The 22,870-nt window shown below is 41.4% G+C and overlaps 1 protein-coding gene across 4 annotated transcripts in view; it reads right to left on the minus strand.

The window, feature by feature from the left end:
• Positions 1–11,153: 11,153 nt before the first annotated feature.
• The window catches only part of Phtf2 (putative homeodomain transcription factor 2), a 98,277-nt gene continuing 86,560 nt past the window's right edge, over positions 11,154–22,870 (minus strand). For all 4 annotated transcript variants that reach the window (XM_013510512.1, XM_005377207.2, XM_005377208.1 and 1 more), the window contains 5 exons: positions 21,684–21,770; positions 18,146–18,301; positions 16,603–16,698; positions 14,253–14,378; positions 11,154–13,453 (listed from right to left, as the gene is read on the minus strand). In XM_013510512.1, coding sequence (XP_013365966.1) covers positions 13,433–13,453; positions 14,253–14,378; positions 16,603–16,698; positions 18,146–18,301; positions 21,684–21,770 — 486 coding nt within the window. In that variant the 3' untranslated portion in view covers positions 11,154–13,432. The remainder of the gene's footprint in view (positions 13,454–14,252; positions 14,379–16,602; positions 16,699–18,145; positions 18,302–21,683; positions 21,771–22,870) is intronic.

Raw genomic sequence — 22,870 nt, forward strand, 5'->3', positions numbered from 1 at the left:
TGGGTCTACAGAAGATGAAGGGCCTTCTATTTTAAGCACAAATCTTTTTGCTTGAATATTCTGCAACATAATAGCCACCTAGCATGCTGCCTTTTCATTCTGACAATACAAGCTTAAATATAAACATGTACAAAATACTCTGCATTCTGAAACGATGTCTAAAATGAAAGCATAGATCTTATTTTTCTGAGTAAACAGGTTCAGGCTCTACACTTTTATTCACTGCTTTTTGACAAAAGACAAAATGAAGAACAAGATTCAAATGGATTGGTGGAGTGAACTTTTTATGAAAGGTTGCCACTTCAGAGAGCAGAATGTGTCTTTCATACCAAGTATTTCTGGCACAGTGAATAAATGCTTCACCTGTATGTTCCCTTTACTTTGCACTCCTGAGAAAGTTAGATGTGTGATGGAGACCACTACGCAGCAGCTCTGAGCAGGACTTAAAATTAACCAATTGACCTCCCATGCTTACTTGTGAGTCTGTCCAAGGCCTAGGCCTCCTGCCTGGAGACGGGCGATGGACTCACAGTAAGTGAAACTGTGAATCACTGATCCCTACTGAGGCCTGTAACGGTGGAGGAAGCTGCGAAGCCTCAAAGGATAAGACAAGGTCACAGCCAAGGACACCTGGATCCAACCTCAACTAATAAAGACTGTAGCCTCAGGCATCTCACTCCTGGGTGTATTAACTTCATACCTTGCTTGCAGAAGTCCTTGAGTGGGTTCCACCATTCTTGAGTATTTCCCTCCCTTCTTCTGATAACTAAATAAATTTGGGCTACCCAGAGAAGGTCTTGATCTTAGCCCTGAGAGAAACTCATTCTATGAGAGGGTTTTGAGCCTCCTGGAGCCTTGAAATCATTACATTTGCCTCTTTTATTTAGCCCTTGCCATACACTCCTTTGGGAGATTGAGGATTGATCAGGTCTGCAATAACTAAGGGAGATTATTAACCCAATAGTTGTGGTTACTCAACTAAAAATTAAATCCACTGAGGATACCATATCAAGAGCTTAGTTTTGCTTTTTTTTATTGATGTGAAGTCTGATTCTACATCTCCGGTTTACATGAAGTTACAGAAAGGGTCAGGTAGCAGACATTTGAAAGTATTGGCAGGAATTAGAACTACTGACTGGGAATGCTGTCGGCTCAGCTGATTCTATCCTTGACATTAAAAAGTTGTTAAAAGGCCTGGCAGCAAAAATAAAATCTTAACCACGCAGACAAAACACCTGAAAACTAGTAGTAAAAGATTAAACTGCTCCTAAGAAGCGCTTTGGGGAACTTGGAATAAAATGTGCACCGCCCGACAGTGCTATACTAGCCACATGACTGCATCCCTTTTTAAAATCTCAAACTCATCCTAGAGTTTGCTTTGCTTTCTGACACCACAAGAATGCAAGTTATAGTCTGCATGAGCTCTCTCTGTCCACGCCATGCTCCAGTCTCACTCCACAGCTCTGATGAGATTCCCCATTTGAATCCCTCTTCCCCACTTTCCTAAGGTCAGGGCCCACAACACTCTGGCCAATCCTGGTGCTCTGTGGCCATGTCTAAAGTCACTGGTTCAATGAATGATCAATAAAGCCAATAAAAAAGTCTCAAGGGGCTGGACGTGCAGGCACTGGGAGATAGCGCACCTCTGTTCTGTCTCTGAGTTCAAGGGAGCAAAGGTTCCTGTTAGCTTGGAGCTCTGCAGGGCTACTCCGCGGTGAATGGGGAAAGCCTGCCTGAGAACACAGCAAACACAGCTAGGCAGAAGCGAAAGGCAGAAGGTAAGGAAAAAAGAGGTCCTAGTGACACTGTTTGAACATCTGAATTCAATTATGGCAGAGCTTGCATTAACAGAGCTTGGCTTTCCAGTCGCTCTAGTCAATAAATCCTCTTTTTGCACTTAAGCTAACTTGGTGTTGGTTTTTGTCACTGGAGACAAAAACCTGCAAGGTTTTCTGACTCCTCATTTGTAAAATGTGAAGAAACTAAATCCCAGACATGTGTTGGCCAAGATTAGACACTGAGGCCAGAGGAGGTCCAGGGTCTCCAAGCAGTGTGCACCAAAGCAGCAACCAGAAGAGTGAAAATAAGCCAGAGTCCAGGGCGGGAGAGCCTCCCACAACGCAGACGTGCGGCCTTCTGGCTCACCGAGTGTCATGAGCGCTGTTACCGTCAACCTCTGACATAGCTGTGTCATTTCTAAGACTCTGAAAATAACTACCTTTCAAGATTCACTCTACTTTAACTTTTCCTTTTAGTTTTCTTTTTCTGTTTATGGAAAAGAGAGAGAATTTATCTTAAGGGTTATCTTAAAGATCTCAAGGGCCAGACACGGTGGTGCATTGCAACCCCAGCACTTAGGAGGCGGGGACAGGAGGGTCACCCACAAGTTTGAGCCCAGTCTGGGCTACACAGCGAGTTCAAGGCCAATCTGAACTGCATGGTGAGACCCAAGATCTCAAGGGCAGATGCAAGGTGACCCACACACATCAGGGGGCCCACTGGTAATCTATGCCACTCTCTGGGCCTCTGGGGGGACACAGGACATCTGGACTTTCTGGTCGGGGCCTTCTCGTCTGTGGCATTCATGATCCTGCTAGCACCAAGGACACTCAGCTTCCCAGTTCTAGTGTCCAGGAAACCATTGTAGTTCATTTAGATTCACTGTTTTCAGATTTTCTGATCCTAAGACACTCTCTGTACTATGGAGGGATCCAAGGACCTTTTCTTTATATTGGGTTATTTTTATTAGTATTTATTATGTTCCAATATGAAACCTAAAAATTTTTTAAAAGATTAATGATTTAATGACAGTAACAATAAATCAATTACATGTTAACACGAATATATTATGAAAATTCAGAGTGGAATCATTTTCAATCTCTTAAATATCTAACTTACTAAGAGATCCCCAGGATTTCTGCTTCTAAACAGGGTAGAATGGCAGGAACCATACTGTATTTACAAGTAAACTGAGAAACTGGACAAAATAGGCAAAATGACAGCATTACAAACACGAGGCAGTGAAGGAGAATGTCTCTGAGAGCCAGGAAATTAAAAGGCTGAAGCCTGCAACTGCCTGAGCTCACAGCCTTCGGGTGCAGCCAGCAGCGCCAGTGCAGGAGGCGGCAAAGCTATGACCTTCCCGAGTGAGGACAGAAGCTGGGAGCATGTGAAGCCAGAGAGGGCGAAATACCCAGGACAGGCGGTCTAAAGAGGGGAGCGTAGAGTAGACAGAGGCGGTCTGCAAGGGAGATGAATCCCTGAGCTCTCAGACAGCTGAGAACTGACCGGTGAATGCATGTAAGGACACTACCCAAAGTTAATGAATAGGACAGTGGGAAAGATTAGAAGCTTCACACACTATTTCCATTAGCACAGTAAAACAAACAAAAACTTTCATAATTCATGGAGCAAGAAGTAAAGTACTGTGAAGAGTAAGCCTCAGTTACTGGGGAAATTAACCTGAAACTTACTGGTCCTGAGTTCAAAACCTCGATAAAGCAAGACTCCCCCCCCCCCAAATCCAACTTTCTTAATCCCTCTTGAGAGGAATACAAAAATAGCCAGCATTCAATAAGGTAAAGTGCAGTATCTGGTGTTCAATAAGCAATTACCAAGCATACAAAAAAGCAGAGAAATAGAACCTAAAATGAGAAAAGTCAACTACTGAAACGGAACCAGAAACTACAGGTAACAGAATTGGTAGAAAAGAACATTAAAATAATTATTGTAACTATACATGTTCAGGCAACAAGTTAAAAGATTTCACAGGTTAACTAAAGACATCCATTTGTTTTTGTTTTATTTGGTACCAGGAATCAAACTCAGGACCTCGCGCTTGCCAGGCAGGCGCTTGTGCAGCTGAGCTACATCCCCAGCCCGTAAGTTGTCAACACAGCCAATACTTTGTTTTAGCCTCCTCAATCGTTGTACCTACTGACAACATCTCCATCTCCTATCCAAAAAATGTCTTTGATACCAAAGACCAAAGTTCCAATAATGACAATCCTGACTCTCCAAGAACAACTTGGGGGGATTTTTAAAAAGTCTCTTAAAGCGATGTGATCCTGAGAGTCGAAGTATCAGGTTTTCTTAGTCACAAGGTTGTTCTTACAGCTAGCCAGTGCCAGAGCTCACATGAAAACATCATAGTCTATTTTTTTTTTTTTTTTTTTTTTTTTTTGGTGGAAATGGGAATTGAACTCATGACCTCATGCTTGCCGGGCAGGCATTATGCTGCTCAGCTATATCCCTGGCCCATTTTTTGGTTTTTTTTTTGGTACCAGGAATCAAACTCAGGACTTTGCACTTTGCCAGGCAGACGCTTATGCCACTGAGCTATCTCCCTAGCCTGACATCATATTCTAAATGTCATACTCTAAATGGGCATTTGGTTCCTGTCCTTTGCTGCCCCTAACCAACCCTCCCTTCAATGAGTACCTACGTCCAAAGACCTAAACTACTTGCACATGCTTTGAAACACAAAATGGTAAGACACAGACTTTTCTCTGAGAACATCTTATAACCTAGCTACATAGCCGGGCATAGTGGCACACGCCTGGAATCCTAGCACTCGGGAGGCTGAGGCAGAAGGATCGTTGCGAGTTCAAGGCCAGCCTGGGCTACAAAGTGACACAGTAAGACCTTGTCTCAAAAACACTGCCCCCCCCCCCCAAATCTAGCTACATAGATGTTTGGTGCCATTACAGAGTCAGAGATAGGCTGGTTTCCATTATAGGCCAACCTGGAGTTTTCATAAGATGCTGCAAAGAAGACAGAAAAAGTAAACTGGAAACAGAGGGTGAGATGAACAACATATAAAGAGCCAAGTGCAGAGGTTTTGCCACTGTGTGGGGAGGCATCAGAGTCCAGCATCTGCTGGAGGAAAATGAAAGGGCAACTGCTCACGGACCATCTCCTAACTCTGAGGTTCACAATTCAGGAGGAGGCAAATCCAGGGAGTAAGGAAGGAACTGCCAGGAAGAACTCACTTTAGAAGATCAGTGGAGAAGGAACTTCTGTTCCCAGAGTTGCGAAAACGGACCTCTCCCATGAGACGCGGTCTAAGCAACTCCGGGGTAGACGGTACAGTGGCTGAATGCAGGGAGAGGGGTCCCAGGGAGTTAGGAAACCTGAAACTGAAGCGGGCTGCACTTCAGCCCTAAGGCTCTGTGCGAAAGTGTGAACACGCTAAAGCTCACTTGGGAACAGTGAAAAAAACACGCTAACTTGCTAACGTGGTGGGCCACGGCAAGAACCAAGCCACCTGCTCTACATTCCCTGCCCCGTAACAAATAGGTTCCCTCAAACTGGGCCAGCTGGTTAATGGAGACTTGTTAGAGGAATAGCGGTGAGATTCTTCTACAAGAAAACCTTCCCACTTCTTCTTAGAAATGAGATGTTTTAATGTAAGTATTTACAAACAGACTATTTTCTGAGAATAAAAGAATTGTTAATGTCACTGCTCATTACCAGAATTCAAAAAGAAAAATCTAAGTAAAAATGTCTCAATATTAAAGCTGAGTGAGAATAGATCCAGTGACTCTAACTCCATCCACTTTTATTCAGATACAGGCTAAATGGCTACTCCTGGTCACCCTAGCGAACTGTCTGAAAGCAAAAGTACCATCCTAGTTTCCTGGCGTTCACAGCAGGACTTTCCCTCTACCCTACACTTCACAGCATATTCAACTGAGATTAAAACAACTTACCATTACAGAAAACACGGTTTGAAGGATCACCCACTGTGTGACAAAGAATCGTAACGCTGAGTGAGACCCCAAAGGACCAACTAAAGCAGCCCTTCCTTCCAGGCAGGTCAACTCCAAAACTGCCTACGGTATTTCCAGGGTGAAGAACCCACAACTTCCATGAACACTGCACACAATAGCTACCGTACTTGATACCGTCTTTTGTGTATGATTGGCCAGAATCTTTCACAAATTACTTACTGGCTGTTGCTTTAAATGCAGGGCTTGACGAAGAACAGACTACACTCTGCTAGAAGTAAGTACAAGCTTAAAGACAAACGCAGGCTTTTCAGTTTTTATGTCTATTTTCAGTAATCCAAGCGCTTCCTCCCAAGGCTTGTTTTTTATCCCTTTCACAACTCAGATTTCCTTCTTTGGAAGCTTCGGTTTCTCTTACTCATTTTCTAGTTGGACAATTTCTTTAAGTTACTGAGATCACTTTGAATTGTTTTCTAATGTCCCAAAGGGATACTGCACGATAAACACAATCCCAACAGTGAATAGTTTTCATGGCGTTACTGTATCTCAGACACTGAACTGCATACGCTGTGAAAGGATAAAAGAATGAGTGCGGTCTTTGCCTCCCATCCCAAGAGAGTTGCATAGTCCTATTCTAAGCCGATATCCCCCCTTCCAAGGTAGTACTTTCACCTGAAGACAGGTGTTTTTCCAAGTCTCAGAAGACAGAGCCACGGTGAGGCTCCGGGGCCGGAGTCGGACTAATGGAGACTGAGGCGGTGGCCAAGGGGGCCGGGCAATGACGGGCTTCAGCTGTCACAAAGGCACCCAGCTGCAGGCTCTGTAGAGAGCGTGACGCTGACAAAGGGGACCTGCGGGGCGGCAATGAGGAAACCAGGTGGAGCCTGGGGCCCGCTCCGCGGGCACTCTTGCTGAGGAGCTGGCCAGGTCGCAGAAGACACCAGGACACGGGCACACACCACGAGAACAAGGAGTGGGCACGTGTGCATTGCACACACCCTAGCCGGACCCCTGGGGTTTCTGTGTCGGTCTAGGGAGTACAGTCACACTGAATTCTTGGTATTCCTTTGAGTAGGTGCTCAAAGCCAGACTTAGTTCTGTTAGGACAAATACACTGCCTGCGCCCACCACACAGCGGTTCACCAGTTCCCTACTCACCAACGTGAGGCTCCAGCACCAGCTGCTCTCCAGCTCACTCCACAGACGGGAAGGGGAGGCTGAGGACCCTGCCCAGGGTCCACCACATGCCACGGGTAACCCCAGATCCACCTCTTTGTGGACCATCTGTCATCTTCATCACAGACTTAGGTTATTCTCCAAGTGTTTACAAACGAGATTGCTTTGCAAACAATAATAAATTACCTCCACCTTTCAAATGTGGACAATGTATCTGAGGTCAGATGGACTGACCTCAACATGGTTGAGGAACGGACTCCTTAACATGTTGTGTAAGTCAGGTTTCCATGACTATGACAAATTACCTGCGATAAACATCTTAAAAGGAAGACAGGGAAGGGGCTGGAGATTTAGCTGAGGCATAACGCTTGCCTGGCAAGTGCAAGGTTGTGAGTTTGATCCCTGGTACCAGGGGAAAAAAAAAAAAAGGAAGAAGGATATTTTGCTCATGGTTTCAGAGGTTCAGTGGTCAGCTGGCTGCACAGCCTGTGACAAGGCAGCTCGTCCTAGCGGTGAGAGTGTGGCGAACTAACTACTCACCCCACGCAGTCAGGAGGCAGAGACGAACAGGAAGGGCCAGAGCCTCCTATCCCCTTCCAGGACACGCCTCCAACACATTGGGTCCTTTCACAAGGCCCCACCTGCAAAGACCTCAATAGTGTCAAACCAAGCCTTTAGCACACAGGCCTCCGCAAGAGACTTAGCCAAGCCACAGCACACGCGCTAAATGTTAAATTAAAAAGATTCTCAGTGTGAAACCATCTGCTGAAGATGCTAGAGAAGAATGTGACACTGCGGTGAGGCACTCAACAAGCAAATGGGACATTCCAGGCCCCTGTGCTAGACCTCATCTGGGAGGTGGAATTCCAAATCTTTTTTTTTTTTTTTTTTTTTTTCGTTTTCCTCCGGTACCGGCAATCAAACTCATGACCTCGTGCTTGCCAGGCAGGCGCTGTGCCGCTGAGCTAAATCCCCAGCCCCGGAATTCCAATTCCTTAGCTCTACAGTCATTTCCCAGTGTAACTGTCCACTGCGTCCCCATTCACACCATCTCCTCCAGCCACTCCGAGCTGTCCACACATGACATAAAGCCTGGCAACTCTGGTAGAGCATGCACCCTCCAGAAACTGATTTGCTTTTTGTTTTGTCTGAGACATAGTCTCACTATGCAGTTCAGGCTGGCCTTGAGCTCACTGTGTAGCCCAGGCTGGCCTTGAACTCACACTGATCCTCCTGCCTCTGCCTCCCAAGTGCTGGAATTACAGGTGTGCACCACCACGCTCAGCCCCATTTGCTTATAAGACTGAGTCACCTCTTAGCCTCCAAGAGAAATGAAAGGCAGAACTATGCGTGAAAGTCTATAACCCTAGCACCAGCTCTGTGCCTAGCACGTATTAAAGAGCTATCCATAGAATGGATGAAAGAAAAACCATAAAACTGGAATTACAAACTGCCTGGGCTGCTTCCCCTATTTCCTAGGCCGACCTCCTATCCTCACATCTTTCCCCAAACAGCAGAATTCATGTTCGGAGAATCTTTCAGCCCTACAAAACTGACCCAGCAATGCTGGTAGGAAGAGCAAGGGTATAAATAGAAAGAAGAGCTGTCAGCTTAAAGTCTGTTTTTCCAGTAAAACCAGTAAATGCATTTGCAAGCACAGTGTATGTACCTCAAGGGACGTGAACTGGGTCTGTCTTGCCTTAAGGCACTCCCCTTACTGCCGGGGTTGGGAACTCAGTAAATTTCCAGGTATAAATGACTGATCAAAACTTGACTAGCATTAAACTATAATCCAGAAACTCCTGAAATTCTGCCAAGATGATCAACAATTATATGAGTTGGACTTATTTTGAGAGATACAAACATGGCACCAATGACCAAGATCATTTAATTGACATTTTATAAAAGGGCAGGAGTAAGGAAAACAGCAGAGATTGTTGTTTTGCAGACATTAAGAGGCTGAAATACATTAAAACTATAGAACAGGGCTGGGGATTTAGCTCAGCGACACAGCGCCTGCCTGGCAAGTGCAAGGTCGTGAGTTCGATTTCTGGTACCGGAAAAAAAAAAAAAAAAACAACAAAAACTATAGAACAAATCTCCCAAGCACTACACTTGGGGAAAAAACACCATAAAGGAAAAGCCAATTAGAGAACAAAAATGGCTTCAGACTGACCAGCTATTTGCGAGGACCTGTTTCAGGTTGAGTTCAAGTTTGGCTACTTCCTGTGGTAAGGCTCCTCCTCAGAACAAGCGAGGGCATCTGGTGTCATAATCAGGATACAGCTTGGGACTGCCACAGTCTGAGGCCAGCTGACTGGGGCAATCTGACAGCAACACCTGCCCAAACATCAGTTTCTCCGCCTCTGTCAGTTTGGGGCAGTTTCAGTCAGTTTCGTCTCTTTCCCTCAAGTTATAGCTTCTCCGGGATTTCTGCTCTTCTAGCATTTCTACTGCTGACGCTGTGTCCTAACGTGAAACCTGCGGAGAGAATCTGGTCTGTGAGTCACGGTTTTGGACAGTATCTGTCTCTACTGGGCAGCGTTCTCTCCGACTGGCCCCACAGGGCCCATAGAGGCCCATGAGACAGCTGGTTGCTCTGGGGAATCAATTCCTGACCCATGCAGCTCTGGCTGAGCAAGCAAAGTGAGTTGGTCTGCTTCCCCTATTTCCTAGGCTGACCTCCTAACCTCACATCTTCCCCCAAACAGCAGAATTCATGTTCTGAGAATCTTTCAGTTCTACAGAACTGACCCTACAAAAGTGATCCATTCAGCTCTGGCTGAGCAAGGAAGAGGAGAAGCAGCCTAGGAAACAGGGGAAGCAGCTCAGCTTGGTGAACACACAGAAGCAATTTCCTGCCGTTAGCAGGTAAGAGCTGACGTGGGGAGCTCTCACCTGATGTGCCACCTAGTACCCGTTTCCACCCAACCTATAAACCTTCACAGTTCTCCCATGGCCTCTGCTCCAGTTTGCTCACTGACACCGAATGCTTTAGAAAGTTGGGAAGGGAAAAGACTGAAGGGGACGGTAGGGGACGACAGACAGAAGTGGCATCACATAGGTTGGCAGAGACAGAATCCTGAGCCCAGGGGAGGCTGGCTTCAGACAACACCATCTCCACAGAGCTGACGGGGGAGAAGGTGGTAGAATTCATTCACGAACAATTATCTCCATCTGTCCAAGGGAAAATGCGGGAAGTTGACATGAGGAGAGACCAGGAGCTTGAGGATGTTAAAGGAAGTTTGAAAGAGCCACTGTAGGGATCACATCAAGACTGATTTTTAAAACTGCCAAAATGGGATTTGGAGATTCCATAACATCCTGGTAGGCACGTGTGGCAGAAGCTCAACTTGGACACTCTCCAGCAGAGCAGATGACATGATGCCAGGACCGAGAGGCAGCAGACACCCAGACTCGGGGATGTTGCTAGAAGAGCCAATTCCAAGCTTGAAATAAGGTCACTGTCATCATCATCCATGCCCCCCACCCCGGCCCTGGTACAGGGGACTGAACTTGGGGACATCACACTGGGCTACATCCCCGCCCCTTTTAAAATTCTTTTGAGACAAGTCCCCAAGGCTGGGCTTGAACTTGTGGTCCTCAGGCCTTCTCAGTAAGTTTCAAAGTGCACCTGACAGTCCTGGGTAATTTAAGCCCTCTGATGATGCTGGTACCAATCAGGTAGCCGAGACCTGAGGGTGCACAACCATGTGCTGTGGGCGTGCTCTCTCCTGCTGAGTTCACAGGGCAAACACCATCATCCTTCTACAGTGAGTTTTATCATCTCATGCCATATCCAATTTTCTGTACTCAGATACAAACCAACCAACCAACCAACACCAATAACATACACGCATCTGCTGATAAAAAGCCTATGCACCTGCAATCATCAAAAGCATAGGGAATGTTTAAATTTTAAGAATTTATTCCAGTAAAAGACAAATTGCCATTAATTCCCCTCAAAACACATGCTCAGTATATCTCCCCTCACTTCAAACACTCACTGCGTTGTTCTTGGCAATGTAACTTTTACTGCAGTAAGTTTTTAAAAATGTAAACATCCTTGTTGTTCTAGAACACTCCCTGTAGGTACTGTGTTTCTTTCACGTTCTAGGATTTATAATAAAGTCTCAAATGTTGGGAGAGTTTTAAAACATTATTTTTATGACTACCAAATCTAAGTTATAACTGAAGTTTATGCTATTGTAACATAAAATTATCACAGAAATGTAACGACTTAAGAAAGTCAGTCGTAGAATGTTTTATTTAAAACTTACTGTTCAAACTTTCAAATACAACACATGTGGCAAAGAACAACAGTTAACATACAACATCTGCCACAACCTTTTGAACTGCCCTTTCTATATCATGTGATACGCTACAATTTCTTACATTCATGGGATTCTTAAAGGCAGCAATGTCAATGTTCTACTGTGAAACAGTTCTGTTAACATTCGAGAATTGCTTAAAGTAACAGCTTTTAGTATTCTACTGTTGCTCACATTAGTCACATAATTCAACATACTATTAATAACTCTTAATTCCCAGCTCTAAGTTAAACTGAACTTTGACCTAAACAAGCATTTCCCTAAATCAGCATACTTAGCTACTTTTCTCAAAAATATTTCCATTCTGAAATAACTTTTTATGAGATACAATAGTTTCATATTTTATTCCTAACAGAACTCATGCCGTACTTTTTTTTCTCAAAATATATTTGATATACTCTGTGCAAAATGTTAAGTTCTGTATAGGTATGTACCTTATTTTTGAAAAAGTTTATAAAATATAATTCCTACAAACAACCTCAACATTAGACAATAGAGGAAGAAAAAACGTATTAGACAAAGCCTAATTTTTCACATGAGAAACTAAGAATGTTCTTAAAGCTCGAGGAATACGTTCCTTGAAAACCCTCAGAATGCACTTTGGTCGTTATTAAACACATCAGAACAGAGGCCGATAAACAAGACGCTTCCTGTTGCCTTGGCAGGAAGGAAATGCACTGAAAATCAGTGAGGCTGACTCAAGGCTGGCCGGCAGGGGTGGTAAGAGCAGGGGGAGGGCCTGGCCCTGTTCTCCACGCACTCCTGAGCTGAAGATTGAGATGCGGGAATTAGAGCTGCACCAACCAAACACATTATTTACAATGAATTATTTTAAATTCCATAAAACATGGTAAAAACATGAGTATATTCAATATGATACACGTTGCACCAGGAAAATTCTCGATTGTTTCAAATAAATTCTTTTAGAAACCAGATGCTCTGCTGAAAAACAACACAAAATCATGTTTCATGTAATTCCTAAAACACTCTTGATTGTACAAATGTAACAACTTAAATCAAGGCCCAATGTAAGACACTACCATATTTGCCCTACATACCTAACATGCCACCATGATAAATTCTCATTGGACACTTGGCAAACTATTAAAGGGAGAGCAGTGAACTGCATCTAAAATAGCCCTTGTTTGATGGAGGGGGATGCACCGGATTAAGTTCAGAATTTGCAAGCTGAGGCTGTCTTTTCTGAAAATTTGGGTATAAATTTATAACTAGCAGTCAGAGGAATATTTTATTGGTTCTTAAGCTTATTCTTAAGTTGTTCATTTAAATGTGGTATGAACAGCATATACCATAGTGTACCATGAGAGGAAACTGTTTTACTTGAGTAAACATAATGTACTTCAGTAAGATCAATAGGCACTTCACTTGTGAGCTGAGTACAGACCTCACTCAAAAGGATACCATATCATGCCCCAGTACACTGTAACACACCCTATAGAAAGATACACAGTAAAAGTAACAATTTTTAAAAGTGCACATTTTGAGCATGCACAGTTGGAGCTGTGCAAACAGCCCAGTGTTTCAAATAAATACAATTATTACTAATTAATTTTTATCAAAATATCTTACAGTATGGTAACCATTTACAATTATTGCTCCATTAAGTGTTTTATCATCAAAGAGCACTTGTTCACCTGTTATATAATACCATATACATTAATACTGAAGGGGGTTTCAACTGCAGCTTAGTCAGTTTAGATCCTGGCATTGCTCTGAAATATTTCAAGAGAAACCCTGACTGGATCTTGATTTACCAAGGAAAATGGAGTCTGCATTTAGCTGAGTGCAATCACCGTTCCAAAGTTACAGAAGCTCTCCTCAAGTAAGGCAAGGTCACGGCACTGGTGGAGAAATGGTGCTTCCCAATGGCTTGTTTTCACGGGTTCTTATTTAGGAGCAATTAACCAGGGTCTCAAGTATCCGGATATCAGTTTCACCACCCTTTCAACAACTAAGAACATCAATGCTTAAAAATAAAATATAAAGACTAAAATAAATGTAAAAAAACAGTGAACAAATAAAATAAATATAAGAATTGCACAAGAGAGTCTGATGTAAACACTTCAATTCCCAGCGGAGACTCCTGAAGCGCAGAGTCAGCGACTGCTTTCCGAAGGCAGCCTAGTCAGTACTCAGATTCTGGAAAAGAGGCTACATCTTCTTTTCTCTGAATCATTATGATTTAATCTTCCACAGCTACAGAAAAAATAATAGCAGTAGTGGTCATTAGAGTCAGTTTCAATATGGCAACTTAAATTACATCATACACTGTTCTCTGAATTTCACTCACAAACAAGTATAGGTTTTTATACTTTAACTCCTTAATCTTTTTCTTTTTAAGGAGAACTCATCTTAAATGCAAAAAAAGTGAAAGTCAGATTTCTCTTACTTTCTTTTATAAGGAACTGGCAAAACACACTTTTACAAGGAACTGGCAAAACACTCTACTTGTTGGAAGTATGATCCTTTTACATCATACCAATGGGTACTTGTGTATAAACTAGAGGATATATACCATGCTACATAAATAATAATTTTTGCCAGCAAGAGAAATAGGTTTCTTTCTTTTCTTATCGAAATTATAGGAGAAAAAAATAAATACTTCCACTTATCCTAGATGACAATCCTATATTCTATATAATGAATTGTTTAGAGTACTATCAGTATTTGAAGCCATGAATATATATGGACATGAGATTTCAAGAGAATGATAGGGTAAAATAAGTGTCACAAAAATGCAAGAGTACTAAGAGATTAACACCAAACACAAACCACTTCAATTAATTACCACTTCAAATACTGAAATTATATACTGAAATTAAATCCAAAACCATTTTTACTAATTATACTCGATCTTATCAAATTGACTCCATTACTATGGACATGAGATTTCAAGAGAATGACAGAGTAAAATAAGTGTCACAAAAATGCAAGAGTACTAAGAGATTAACACCAAACACAAACCACTTCAATTAATTACCACCAAATTTATTACCTTTAAATTAAATCCAAGCAAGTCACTGATAACACCAGAAACAGCTGACAGGATGACAACCTGGGTGATGTTGTAAAGCAGCGGATTCATTGTAAGCCCATATAACCTAAACGGGCTGTCCAATTCCTAGCAGAAGACAAAAATGGAAAAAACAAAACAAAACAACCCACAAACCCAAAACCAAACAAACAAAAAAGCAAAAACAACCATTAGCCTCACAGCCAGTAAAAGTTATCAATTACTAATTTAGGGCAATCTACAATGAGCATTAGAAAGACATTGTTTTAAGGAAGTTATGAATTATGTACGTTTTTAGGAAGGATAAACTTAAATAAGTACATTTTAATACTTCTTATGTTTTTAAGAAAAAGTGACTTCCACTGAAGTAAGTTTATAATTAAATCTGTAGCTCCATTTTATATCCCAAATGATTTATAAGTATTTGGTTTAGTGGCTCGGTTAGGGATTTTTATAGAAAAGCTGAAATACAAACTGAAGGAGAACATTACCTTTTTGCAGAAGAATTAGAAGTTAGCCCAGTTTTTTGACAGTATGTATTACTATTGTCAAATATATATTTGACAATATATATTACTATTGATTCAATTAATTTTCATATATACAGAACTTTGATTCACAACTTTAAAGTTCTATTAATGGCAGGTCCTGTGCTAGACTCTGCAGAGTTAAAATTCAGTCCCTTACTTATTTTAAGCTGAAGGACCTTACAGGCTAGTAAGCACACAGCAATTCAAATACGTAAGTCTCGCCACAGAAAGATGGTCCTGAAACAGGGTGCAGCAAGCAGGTGTTCCAGCAGACGCACACGTGGCACACCTGCTGTGGGCAGTCTGAGAGGCTGGGGCGGGGAAGAAGTACGGAAGCAAGAGTCGGGCAGGCTGTGCTGACACAATGACACTAGGGCATGTGAGCAGGAGAGGAGGCTATCAGACGTGTGTGTGACACAGATCACAGGCTGGCAATGCGGCAGACACAGGGGAAGAGCGTGACACCGGAGCTAGGAAAACGGCAGAGAAGTTCTGTGCATCAGAAGCTCCTGTGACAGGCACACACCACACAGGATGGTACTGACAGCCAGAGAGGATGAATCAGAAGATGCCTGAAAGGCCGAACTAATGGAGCCGTGCAAGACGAGGGAGAAAGTGCGCCGGACACAAAGGCTCAGGCTTCGGGCCAGGGGACTACGTGTGACCAAACAGCATTATGCGATCCCGTGCTGTACCCTGTATTTTAGCTATTTTTATATTTCTCTCCACTCTGAGATTGCAGCTGCTCACTACATCTCACTTTTGCGCTCCCTCCTGTCTACCTCAGTGCCTACACTCTGACGATGCCAACAGACAGGCAGCAAGCAAGCACGCAACTCTCAATTCAATTTCAGATAGTTCTTCACAGAGCAACGGGGCAAAAATGCAGTCTGCCTATATTATTTTCATCTTCCTTTAAGGATACTTAAAGTAACTTGAAAAAGAAAGTGATTTGTAATTACTGTTTTATTACCCTTCCACTCACCTCTTCTGAACCCTCTCAATGGCTAAACCACTGTGAGGCATACCTTCCATACCTAACTAGTATATTTTGGCTGACAGGAGAATTAACCATACTACTGAGACACAAATAATTTCATACTACTCTCTGAAAACTTGTGAATTTTCCCAGTTATTATGACATCAAATATATTTCACTTGATTACCAAAAATGATTTATAAATTGTTTTTGATAATATATATTTATTATGATGACTATGTATTACTGCTGCTTAACTCAGGCCAAGCAGAAAGATGATTTGAGAAACATAAAATTTCCCAATTTAATGACAAATCTTAAAATGTGTTTCATTGTGGTCCAGGAGGCATGAATTTCCAGAGGCATAAAGTACCTCTATAGCCCTCTAAGCATCAGTGATGGTCTCAATATACATTTCGCAAATAAATTATTTAGATTATTAATTATTGCTATAATCATTAATATTATATAATTATTAATACAATTATTAAATATTATTATAATATTAATTTGATATCTCATTATTAGTGAGATGTCAAATTAAAACACCATATGTATACTCAAATATAACTTGGAAACAATTTGTATAATCATGAAAAACAAATACAAATAGGACCTACGAGGGGCTGGGGATTTAGCTCAGCGGCAAAGCGCCTGCCTGGCAAGCACAAGGTCATGAGTTCGGTTCCCGGTACCGGAGAAAAACCAAAAAAAAAAAAAAAACAAAAAAAAAAAACAAAAAAAAACAAATAGGACCTACGGAGTCTAAGATATAACGACAGAATAATACATTCTATAGTATCCATTTGCAATTTATTCTTACCTTTAGTAGTTTAGTAGCCAGTTTTAAAACATTATTCACTAGTGTCAGCTCCTCCTTTTTGTTAGGTTTCTTCTCCATTTTCAAGTAGAGGTTTATCTTTTATTTTAAAAATGTAAAAAAGATTTAGAATGATAAAAAATATTCTTCCATTCTTCCCTCCACTGGTTCCTTCCTTTCCTGCTGGGAACAGAACCCAGACCCTCATGCATGCAAAGCGAGTGCCCTACTACTGAGCTACATCTGCAGCTCACAAATATGCATTTGCAAAAGGCCTGAAAGATATTCGGCAAAATATTAACAGTGATCATCTGGGCACTGATAGTATATAGGATTTTAATATTCTTTTTATCCTTTACTATACATTCCAAATCTCCTGTAATAAACTAATTTTGTAATAAGAAAAACAGTAACTGTTAAATATTTTTCAAATGTAATCAAATCCAAGTCCCATAGGCAAATCTACTTAAAAAAATTACAATACACTAAATTCGTTTGTGACTTCTTTAGTAAATTAAAAAAATGTGCATTTTAAATTACCCACCCTGTAACAGACAATTCTGGGGTGCCGCCCTGGGCACAGCTCCTGTCTCTGGAAACGCGCTAGGCCCAAGCTTGTGGAAGCAGCACCTGCGGCAGCTGCTCACCCACTCAGTCCCACCTCCTCACCCCCCAAACCTGCAGCCACAGCCCCAACACCACCCAGCTTGTCAGTCATGACCGGTGGGACTAACACGTCTGCCGGACAGCACAGCTGCATGAGCTGGGAAGCTAGTAAGATCAGGGTAGAATGCAGACCGAGGCAAACGAAAGCCCAATGGGAGCTAAAGCTGCGAGGCCTCGAGCCTGCAGAGGCACTGGGCAGTGGGTGTGGGCAGAGGCTGCAGTACACGTTCTCAGAGACCCTTGCCTTTGCTGGCTACTCTCCCCTTGCCCCTTAATTTAGCTCACTGGACAGGGCTACTGAGTCTTCAAAATCAAATTATTACTAAAATATCTAAATAAGTTCACTGGCAGCAAGTTTCTTTATAGAAACAGTAAGGAAAATGTTTAATTCATACAAAGTAAAATGAGATAGCAAAATCTTTATGCTTTGCCCTTTACACCGCACAAGGATTCATAGTTGTCTGACTATCGCTCTGTTACTCGGAAAAGCAAACCTGTCCTATGCAGGTGTGACTATCCTGAGGCTTGCACTGCAAGCCACTTGCCCTTCTAAAAGTAGAACACAAATAGTTTGGAAAGGAAGTTTTCTTACCTATCTATCAACTATATTACAAATGGCCTAAGACATTTCCTCTTCATTCAGTGTGACCAGGGCAAACCACTATTTCTATACACAACACTCCCTTCTTGTCAAATGAAAATGGGACATAAAAGCACGAGACGAGAAATCTGAAGGCGGAAGTGCCGAAGAAAGGCTTATGTCCTACCAAATCTTACAGCACAAATGCCCTCGATTAAATATGATCCTGAAAACATGAAGTGAAAATATTTTAACTTAATATGTGGACTCAGAGATCGACTTACAGCACAGTGAGCTCACCTGCTCAGTAAGTAATATTGAGGTATTGCTGTACTTCTTACTTGTTTCTGACCCCAGGGTAACGAATCGTAAGAGAAAGAGTGTTAAGGAGATGCACCAGATCACCAGTTCCCAGTTGTAGTGGCAATCGAGGAAGATCTCATGCACGTGAAGCAGCTGAAAATGTAGGAAAAAAAGGCACCATGAAGCAGTCGTACAATTCAAACAACTGCACTGGAAAAGAAAAAACATGCTTTATACAGACTGTTCATAAATGTAATGCCGCATTTTGAAAATGTTCCATATTCATTATGAAACGTAACAGCAGAAGTGTACAGAATAATGTACTCAACTGCCGTGGGCCGAGTTTTGTCAGATCTTAGTATTTTGCAGTATTTGTTTCAGATAGATTTTTAAAAAATAAAATGTCTTCAAATTAGTTGTTCAGATTACCAGATGTAAGCATGCAATATTGGTAAAAAAAAAATTTAAGTATTAACTGTTCCTTTCAATAGACCAATAGAAATCAGCAGTGAAAAAAAAAAAGAAAAGAAAGAAGAAAAAAAAGTCACATGTTCAGTTAAACCACTTTCAACTTCTTCTGTGGCCCTGACCTCTGACTCACAAGCTCTGGCCCCACCCTGAGGTAGCAAACTTTGGGCTTACCTTTCCCATGTACGTTTTTAAACTCATATATACCCTTAAGCGGTACTCATGAGTATTACATTCTTTGTCAACATGCTGCAACTTTCTTTTTATGCCACTGAACCTCGTCTGCAGAATTTACCCACACTTCCAAACTTAGCTCTAAATGTGTTTATTCTGACTGCTAAAAGAGGTCTTATAGAATGAAGTCTGTTTTCACTCTGGCTATGCGATACACCAGAATTTATTGACCTACTCTACCAATTAACATTTATATTGCTGCCTATTTTCCACATTGAAATGAATGCAGCAATAATAAGCATACACACACCTGGGAGATCTTCGCTAGGAGTGAACACCCAAGAGTAAAACCGTAATGTCCTATCGTCCACTTTACTACATATTACAAATTCGTCTCTGAAACAGTCCCACCAGTTTATACTCTCGACAATGTTTTGAATGACTTGCCTTTGTTTTTGCCTACAGGTATTATTATCCAACTTCTGAAGATCTGCCAGTCTGGTGTGTAGAGTGTTCTCTCACTATTTTAATGTTACTCCCCTACACTTAGGGAAGACAAGTGTGTCTCACAGGTTTGGTCACTGGGTCCCTTGTGTGAGAGTTATCTTTTTATAGTCAGTGTTGTCTTTCTTACTATTAAGTCGACTTTATTATTAAAAATTACTTACATATTCTACATAATGGTTCTATTTAAAACATGTATTTTTCTAAAATCTTTCTCCAAATTCTGGTTTGTTCTTTACGGTTATCTCTGGTGGTTCTTAAAATTTTAATTTTTACATGTGTTCAAATTAAAATTGTTTTTCACACTGGGATCTTTAAGCCACATGAAATGTACTTTTATGTATAGTGTGAAGTCCTTTCATTCCATTCCAATCTTATCTCGTTTCTCCGCAGTAGAAAGCTGTAAAGCTTTCTTGCTCTGATTTGTAGTGCCACTTTATCCCATATCATGTGAGGGTTGCTACAACCCCACTTCGTCCCACTGGTCACAGTATACCTGTGCAGAAGTCACAGTCTGCCATAACTCTAAGTTAGTCTTGTAGGTCTTTTCTATTTCTGGGTCCTTAAAACTATCTGGATTATTCTTGTCTCTTTGTGCTTCCAGATAAATTTTAGAAAGTTTTGGATTTGAGTTTCCTGATCTACAAACATAGGCTGTCTTCTTTCAGAACTTTTAATAAAGTTTTAATTATATTTCTCTGTAGGGTCCTAAACATCTTTTGTTAGATTTATTCATAAGAACCTTGTATTTTTTTCTTCCTTGAAAATGACATATTCAGCTTTTGTATATGGAAGAGCTCAGTAAAGGACGACTCACTTGCTATATCTAGCTTTAGGTTTTTTTTTTTTTTTTTGGCCCTGGAGCAAAGAATAATTGTGTACTTTTTTTTAAAGGAAAAAGAGAAAGAAGAAAAGAAGAAGAATGTATTTCAGAGCATGTTAGATGTCAGGAAAGGTCTAAAATGCTACCTTCCCTTGTTTATGGATAGCAGTTTACCAATCCCTATATAGAAACAAAATTGATTTAACTTTGATGTTGTATCTATTTTTGTTGATCTTGATCTTATAAAAATATTGCAGTATTTTTATACAGTTATTCTTTTTATTTATTTTGGTTTCAGGAATCAATGCAATACTTTTAATAGCGTTTATCACACCATTTGCATATCTTTCACAGACAATGATTTATTTGTTCATGGTTATTATTTGTTGTTTTTGAGACAGAGTCTCTATGTTGCCCAGGCTGACCTTGAGCTTGAACTCGTCTCAAGTAGTTGGTTCACTGTGTTGAAGGCCAATGACTGTATTTTTAACTTCTCTGAAGTGGCTTGGGGCTTTTTTAGATCTCTCTCTGTGTTCTTTTCTCACAGCATTATCTATGTCTTTAATCACTTTAAACAAACTTACAGTTTTTATCTGATTAGTCTAGGAAATCTAACCCTGCTTATTTATTGATCCAATGACTCACTTTGAATTCTTTTCTTCAGGGTTTTAAACCCGGCACGACTGTATCTACGGAAAGCCTGTGAGGTGCAGAGGAAGTCTTATCCCCAAATGGTCTCGGTTTTGTTGCTGCCTGGTGTCCATTGGCCTAGGACCAGTTTAATGGCCACGCTGGTTTTCTTCCTATGTTTCCATGGAGGCTTAGGCCCTGAAGGTACATGTGGAGGGAGGTCTGCAGGTCAAGGCCTCAGTCCCTCACCTAGACATGAAATTCAAGGCCCTCGGGTACCAGCACCCTTTTACCTCAGGGCCACCGTGAGACACTGCATGCACTAACTGCCTGCTTTTCATGTTCATCTTCATTACTGTCCTATGAACTCCCATGTGCACGCAGTACATACACAGATAAGCTGGGCTCTTCCTTACTAGCACCGGCCAGTGTGTGGAAGCAGAACTCTCAGGTAATCTCTCACTATGGAAGCACAAGTCTGCAGTGCACTTCACAGCACACAGTGACCCGAGGAACTTCTGCATTTTCTAAGTTTAACCCCTGAAAATTCTTTTTCAGGGATGTGCCAGTCAAATTAGAGACTCAGAGATAAGAAATTTTAAAACTTAGTATTAAGCATGAATTAACCAGACATTGGTGGAACGATTTGAAAACTCTACTGGTTCGTGTTTGCTTTGGGATATAAAGACAATCCGATGGATTCTAGACAAAAATGAATTACTATACATGTTCACTCAGACACTGGAGCATATGTTCACAACACAGACGTGAGTAAGATGCATTTCCCTATTCTACGGAAAAAAATAAAGTGCAAAAGGTCAATTTCAAAACTTGCTTGTCCAAGTAGGTTTAATTATATTATTATATTTTCTTAAAAGCCTTCCAAAACTTAATATAGCTGATGAATTAATTGCAATTTGTAGCAAGTTAACTCACCTGAGCACAACAGATAAATACAACTGAGATAGTCAACAGGAAGGCAGATGAAACTATGACATCAACGGATCTCTGTGGACCACGACGCTAGAGGGGAAAAAGGGAAAACACTTTTACATACGTTAGTTAGCAGCTAATGTCCATGCTTTCAACTAAGGTGTTGATCCATCACTGTAGGTTGGTTAAAACTTACAATGTTGCAAATATGCCTAACTTATCAAATGAATTTTTAAAGTGCTAATATTTCCTGACAATTTGAAACATAAAAGTCTGTAAAGCAGAATCTATAGCATAACATTCAAATATTTCTTTTTAAACAATATTATCACTTATTCAACAACAGTTTCTTAAGCACACACTCAAAACTGAACAGTGCGCTAGGTACAAGAAATAGAACAGAGAACAAAACAGACAAACTCTCTAACTTCACAGGTACCAGTAGGGAAGCATGACATCCAAGTCATAATCACAGACACAGTACATCGGGTGGGTGGTAGGAAGGAAAAGTACAGTGAGGATGCCTTGAGATAATTGTCGGGGAAACTGAACTAGGATGGAGTTCGGAATACTGGCCCGGAAGATCTCCCACATTAAGTGATATTCACACAAACTCAGGGGCAGGGGCAGGGGCAGGGCAGCATGTGGCAATATTGCAGGAAGAAAGAAAAGCATGCACAATAAAGCTGAAGGATCACAGTGCACTTAAAGAACTGAAGCAGTCTGGAAGATGAGAGAGGGAAGTGTTTCAAAATGAGCCAAAAGAGATACCTGGGTGAAGTAGGGCCTGGATCATGAAGAACATTACAAATCACACTAAGGTTTTATCGTTTACTCTAAGGGCAGTGGACAACTTTTTAAAAGTTTAAGATTTGTACAGTCAATCCACGTTTTCAGGAGACTAAAGAAAACACTGGAGAAAGGAAATGTGAAAGCTGGAGGGCTAGTTAAGAGGCACCTGAAGAAGCCTATCACAGAAGACGACGGCAAGTTTCAATTACGGCTGGAGAAATGGAAACAACTATAAATAGATTCAATACAATCTGGAAGCAGAAAGGCTAGGAACTGCTGATAAAATGGACGCTGGAAATCCAGAGAGGGTAACTACCAAGAATAAGTCCCGGGTCCTGGGTTTACACACGTCCTTGCCCAAGTGGAAGCTCCTGAGCATTCTAATTCCTGACCTAACC

This window comes from Chinchilla lanigera, unplaced genomic scaffold (genome assembly GCF_000276665.1).
Source record: "Chinchilla lanigera isolate Chin_1 unplaced genomic scaffold, ChiLan1.0 scaffold00009, whole genome shotgun sequence".
Classification (NCBI taxonomy): domain Eukaryota; kingdom Metazoa; phylum Chordata; class Mammalia; order Rodentia; family Chinchillidae; genus Chinchilla; species Chinchilla lanigera.